Source organism: Peromyscus maniculatus, chromosome 23 (assembly GCF_049852395.1).
Source record: "Peromyscus maniculatus bairdii isolate BWxNUB_F1_BW_parent chromosome 23, HU_Pman_BW_mat_3.1, whole genome shotgun sequence".
Taxonomy (NCBI): Eukaryota; Metazoa; Chordata; class Mammalia; order Rodentia; family Cricetidae; genus Peromyscus; species Peromyscus maniculatus.
The window spans coordinates 5,889,568-5,895,780 of NC_134874.1; the positions used below are offsets into that span (position 1 = coordinate 5,889,568).

The 6,213-nt window shown below is 46.0% G+C and overlaps 1 protein-coding gene across 1 annotated transcript; it reads left to right on the forward strand.

The window, feature by feature from the left end:
- The first annotated feature begins 959 nt into the window (after nt 1-959).
- On the forward strand, nt 960-5,336 carry LOC143270634 (phospholipase A2-like). Its single transcript, XM_076561304.1, has 4 exons — nt 960-993; nt 2,945-3,104; nt 3,568-3,695; nt 5,230-5,336. Exons 1-4 carry the CDS (start codon nt 960-962, stop codon nt 5,334-5,336), a joined length of 429 nt encoding a protein of 142 aa, XP_076417419.1.
- The last annotated feature ends 877 nt before the right edge of the window (nt 5,337-6,213 follow it).

A 6,213-nucleotide genomic window follows, 5' to 3' on the forward strand; every position in this document is an offset into this window, starting at 1 on the left:
GCTTCTGCCTCCTGAGTGTTGACATTAAAGGCATGCACTCCACCACCACCACCATCACCACCACCACCACCACCACCACCACCATCTGCCTAATTTTTTTTCTTTTTCTTCTTTTTTTTTTTTTTGGTTTTCCATGACAGTGTTTCTCTGTGTAGCTTTGTGCCTTTCCTGGAACTCACTTGGTAGCTCAGGCTGGCCTCGAACTCACAGAGATCTGCCTGCCTCTGCCTCCTGAGTGCTAAGATTAAAGGCGTGCACCGCTGCCACCACCACCTGGCCATTTCTAGTTTTTAATGAAGTTTGTAGGTTAGTAAGACCTATCCAACAATCCAAGCGTCTTGATCTGAGTTTATTCTTGGAACTGATTTAAAGGAGGAAGGAGAGACCTGACTCCACAGAGTTCTTCTCTGACCTCCACATGTGCACACAAGTGCTCTCTCTGTCTCTGTCTCTTTCACACAAACAACACCCATTAATTTGTTGGTTAATTAATAAAAGATTGAGTATATACTGGATCTACCTCATAGGCTGTGTCAGATTCTTGGGACAGACTTAACATGTACTTTATACAGTTAACAGTATTGTAGGGGCCAGCTACTCCTGCCTGGGGCAATATGTCTCTATCTGCATCCCTCAGACCTGACTCCAGAAGCAATGTCTAGATCTCCTTATGACCTCGAAGCATCCACAGGGGAGGGACTTGGCACTTTGCAAACTCACTGGCTTGAGCTGGTTGGGGTGTGGAGCTAGCCCTTTCTCTGTGACTCTGTGACAGCACTGATTCTGGCTCTGTCACCATCTACAGTAGCTCTGCAGGTCCGGACTGTGTGTGAGGGTGCACATATTCTACCTCTATGATACACACACAGTAGTCACAGGCCCCGTGTGCTGACTGGACACTGTCAGAGCACAGCTATAGGACTCTAAAGAGAAGTCACTGAGTTCTCCCCTCACTCAGGATGAAACTTCTTCTCCTGGTCACTCTGCTCACAGGTAGGACCCTTCTCCCCTATGAGTGCCCACCATCTCCCAAGTCTTCAATGCACAGCTTCATAATGGTCACAACTGAAGTTCTTGTTTGGGTTCCTGTTGGGGTCTAATAGCCTGTGGTTGGGGTTCCCTGCTTACCCCATATCCACAAGAGCTGGCACCTTTACCCTCTAGGTCAACTCAGATGATCCCTTGGAAAGTTCACTACAGTCACCTACACAAGCAATGAAGCCCCTTCTGTCTCTGCCATATTGCCCTGGCACCTTGGGCCTAAAGTGTCTTGACAGTGTGATTTTTCTTTTTCCTTTTCAAAGACATTGACTTTTATTTTATGTGTTTGAGCCCTATGCCCGCATGTGTGTCTGTGAACTGAGTGTGAGCAGTGCCTACAGAGGCCAGAGGAGGGGTCTGATCCTCCAGAACCAGGATCATAGGCAATTGTGAGTTGCCTTGTGGCATCTGGACCTGAGCCTGGGTCCCACACAAGCTCAACAAGACTCCTGACTGCAGAGTCATCTCTCCAGCCCTTATTATTATTATTAGTTTTTTACAGGATTATATAGTTCTGGCTCAGGCTGCCTTCAACTCAACATTCCAGCCAACACTTACCTCAGCCTCCCAAGGCTTAGGATTACACACAGACCTATAAAAAGAGAAGTCACTTGCGTCCTCCACACACTCAAGATGAAACTCCTTCTGCTGATCACTCTGCTCACAGGTAGGACCCTTGTCCCCTGTGGGTGACCACCATCTCCCTGGTCTTCAATGCACAGTTCCCAATGGTTACACCTGAAGATTAGGACTGCAATTCTTTTTTTCTGGGCACTTTACATGAGAGTGTTTCTTCAAATAGTGATAGCTGGTCTGGAATTCACTCTAAAGACCATCCTGGCTTGAACTTAGATATTCACATGCCTCAGCCTCCAGAGTGCTGGTATCACAGAGTGTGTGTTCCACTCTACCTGTCTTTTCCTGCATTTTAATGGTGACCAAGTATCCCGGTGTATTCTGAATTCTGGATTATTTACCTACTCCTCAGCAGACGATCAGTTTCTTTTTTAATCAAATGCTGACCTTACAATAATGATCTGACCATTATCCTTGTCTATGAGCTGTACATGGCCATACAACAGATTCCTCCTAATTCTTCCAGTGTAAAACATTCAGCATGTGTTGGCTGCTTCTCTGGCTCAAGGTCTCAGCTAGAACTGTGATGAATCCCACTGCTGGCTAAGGCTAGGGTTTCCCCTAGGCTTGAGTAGGGGTGGGGCAGCTTTCAAACTTAACAGATGGTTGGGTTGTTGGGTTATTGAACTAAGAGGTCAGTTTGTCCCTGGCTGTAGATGAGAGTGTTCTCAGCTCTTCAACACAGAGACCCTAGGAGAGCACAGAATGTGGTGTCTGTCTGTCCTGACAGTGAGAAATGAGCAGGCAAGCAAGGCAAAAGGCAATGTCTATACAACTTAGTCCTGGGCAGTCAGCCCAGCCAGATACAGTGGTGTTCACTTATAATCCTACCACTCAGGAGGCTGAGGCCAGAGGGTTCCTATGAAGTCTGAGGCTAGCTTGGTGACAGGGCAACAACTCCTTATCTCAGATAGGTAGACAGCTTTTTGCACAGGCCTGGTGACGTTAGTCTCCTCTACAATACCTACCTAGTAGAATGAGAAAACCATCTCCCTTAAGTTGTTTTGGGGTCTCCTCGTGTAGCATGTTATTTATGAGTGTGAACAAGTGCATGCTTATGAACCTGTTTGCAGGCAAGCACACACCTGCACACGTTTGCACACACTTGCACACACACACACACACACACACACACACACACACTCAGATCTCTTCACTGCTCTCCTGATGCAGCATCTGGTAGGAGTCAGGAGGAAGCTAGCAGGTAGGCATCAGACACCTGGTAAAGCCAAGTGGGATTGATGGAGTGTGCTGTGCATTCTTGCAGCAGGCGCTACGGCACACAGCATCAGCCGTCGGTCTTTGTTGCAGTTAGACCACATGATCAAATGCACCATCCCTGCGAGTCATCCCTTGTTGGAATACAACAACTATGGCTGCTACTGTGGCTTCGGGGGCTCAGGCACTCCGGTGGATGGGTTAGACAGGTGAGTGATCCATCTGGTGGGAGACTGGAGGGTCTGGGTTCTGGTGGGGACAGCACACAAGCAGAGCATCATGAGCCACAAATAGGAGACATGCAGATTCCCCAGACATAATATATTCTGTTTAGTTTATTTATTATTTTTGTTTGTTAGTTTCCAGACAGGGGTTCTCTTGTAACCCTAGGTTTCCTAGAATTCCTTCTGAAGAGCATGCTGGACTTGAACTTAGTGTTCATCTGCCTTTGCCCCTCAAGTACTGGGATTAATGGTAGACACCACTACACTCCACAGAAGTTGCTTTCAATAAATATATGCTTAATAGAAATCACAAAATCTCAAGCCTCAGGATGATTTATTCTGGAATATCATGTTTTAATCATCCTCACATGTTGGAGAAAGACTGCAGGTGAGAACTGATGTCCTGTGGGTCCATAGTCCTTTCTCAGCTGTTTCTTCCTCTCTCCAGGTGCTGCCAGACTCACGACAATTGCTACGGTCAGGTCATGAAGATGGATAGCTGCAAATTCCTCATAGAGAACCCCTACACCACCTCCTACTCATACTCATGCTCTGGGATTGAGGTCACCTGTAGTGGTAGGTTTACCCTCTGGGACCTCTGGATTCTGCTTAGTCCCTCACAGGTTTGGAGGAGGCAGGGAAGTAACAAGGGCAATCACCATTTAGTGGTGATTTCCTTGGTCTCATGTGACCTCACAACAACCTTATCAGGTACACACTAAAATATATATGAGGTCACTGATGAGGAAACTGAGGAAGGCAGGGTCACTTGGCGATGGCCACCCAGCTTAGAAGTGATGACATTTGGTTCTGGAACACTGATCTACATCATTCCAAAGCCTTTTTTTTAAAAAAAAATTTCAAGATTTTATTTATTACCGGGGGAGGCATTTCTGTGCCATAAAACAGGTGTGCAGGTCTGAGGACAACTTGCAGAAGTCTGTTCTTTCAACCATGTGAGTCCTGGGGATGGAATTTGGGTTCAGACTTGGCAGCAAGTGCCTGTATTCCCTGAGCCATCTTGCCTGCCAAAAGCCTCTCCTCTTAGCTGCTGTTTTATACTGATTCCATATTGACTAAACAACTGAAAGCTGCATCATTGGCTATAAGTCAGATACTGGACTAAACACCTATGCAGGGCAACATTTATATCATTTTTATTTTAAAGGTGAGGATTCAGAGGACTGGGAATATAGATGAGCTGTTAGAGATCTTGCCTAGCATGCACAGAGCCATCTTGCTCCTCCAGAACCCATACATTGAGTCTTTTGGTTCACACTTGCAATCCAGCACTTGGTGGAGACAGGTTTATCTTCAGTTATATAAATTTATAAGTGGTAATTCATATTTGTAGTTTTTTTTGAGACAGAGTTTCTCTGTGTAGCTTTGAGCCTGTCCTGGAGCTTGCTCTGTAGACCATGCTGACATCAAACTCAGAGAGATATACCTTCCTCTGCCTACCAAGTGCTGGAATTAAAGGTGTGTGCCACCACTATCTGACTGATAATTGTATTTTTATAGGTTTTAGGATTAAATATATGTGTTTATTTTTATGTATAGGAATGGGTTGGCATCCCGTGTCTTCTTCAGTCACTCTCTCCCATGTCTTTAGAGTCTCTCTCTCTCTCTCTCTCTCTCTCTCTCTCTCTCTCTCTCTCTCTCTCTCTCTTCCTCTCTCTTTCTCTCTCTCTCACAATACACACACACACACACACACACACACACACACACACACTAAATATGACACTCACCTTTAACTAGCCTGAATGAGCAACAACTTTTGGGGATCCATGCTCCTCACTGCACTTCCCAACAGAGTTACAGATGCCCCATCACACCTTGCTTTTTTACAGGGTCTCTGGGCATTCTAGGTCAGGCCCTCATGATTGTATGCCAACCACTTTACCAACTGTGCCATCTCCTCAGCCACAACAACTAATGTTCATATTATCAGTGTGTTCCAGCAATTTGGACAACCCAATGGACTTCCATGTGCGTTGTCTTTCAGACCATAGCTGCATCAATGGGAGGGCCACTGGGTCCTTTGGCCATAGAAAATAGGGAGCAGGGTCATGGGCTCCACTCAACTTCCTTTCTTGTTTCTCTCCAGACGAAAACGACCCCTGTGAGGCCTTCATCTGCAACTGTGACCGCGAGGCTGCCATCTGCTTCTCACAGGCTCCATACAACAAGGAGAACAAAGGCATTAAGTGTTAGACTTGTCACCTCAGTTACTGTCTACACCATCCCTGCCTGCCTGGTCGTGGTCACTACACACTGCCCCCTCTAATAAAGCACATATAGAATGAACTCAGCTTTGGTGATTGTATTCTCTGTCTACTGAACATAACTAGATCTGCAGTGAACATCATTCTGTTCATTCCTGGAAACTGAAGGTTAATGGGAAAGACCTTTCTAGGAAGCAAGCACCTTGAAGAGTGGGTGATGATTCCAGCCATGCCTTTCATCCCAGCATTCTGGGATGCAGAAGCAGAGGCAGAGGTAGGCAGGTCTCTTCAGTTCTTGTCAAACCTGGTCTAAAAGCAAGTTCCAGGACATCCAGGACTGTTAAAGAGACCCTGTCTCAAAACACTTAAAAAACAATATCAAAATAAAGAAGAAGCCAGCCTGAGATACATAGGGAGATAGAGGGGACAGAAAAGAGAAGGAGAGTGGAGAGATGAGGAGAGAAAATGGAAAGGAAAGAAGGGAAGAGGACGGGTGGGGAGGGAAAAAAGAAAGACAGAGTTAGGAGAGGAGAGAAGAGAGAAAGATTGAGTGTCACACAGGCACTAAAGGGGACATCTTGCTCTAAAACTTCTGCACTCGCTGGGTGGTGTCCCTGCAGGCCTTTATTCCCTGCACTGGAGATGCAGAGATTGGCAGTTCTTTGCAAGCTAGACGCCAGCAAGTTCTATAGAGCCAGTTTCAGGACAGACTCCAGAGCTACAGAAAACCCAGATGGTGGCTCACAAATCATCTATAAGAGATATGGTGCCCTCCTCTGGCCTGCAGGCAGACATTCAGAACACATAACCAATCAATCAATCAATCAATCAATCAATCTTGGGGAAAAAAAGAAACTGGATATAGG

Excerpts from the sequence above, each read along its gene's own strand:
- LOC143270634 (XM_076561304.1), top strand. The coding sequence starts at position 960 with ATGAAACTTCTTCTCCTGGTCACTCTGCTCACAG. Across the intron at positions 994-2,944 it reads CCTGGTCACTCTGCTCACAG|CAGGCGCTACGGCACACAGC; the intron begins GTAGGACCCTTC and ends GCATTCTTGCAG. Across the intron at positions 3,696-5,229 it reads GATTGAGGTCACCTGTAGTG|ACGAAAACGACCCCTGTGAG; the intron begins GTAGGTTTACCC and ends GTTTCTCTCCAG.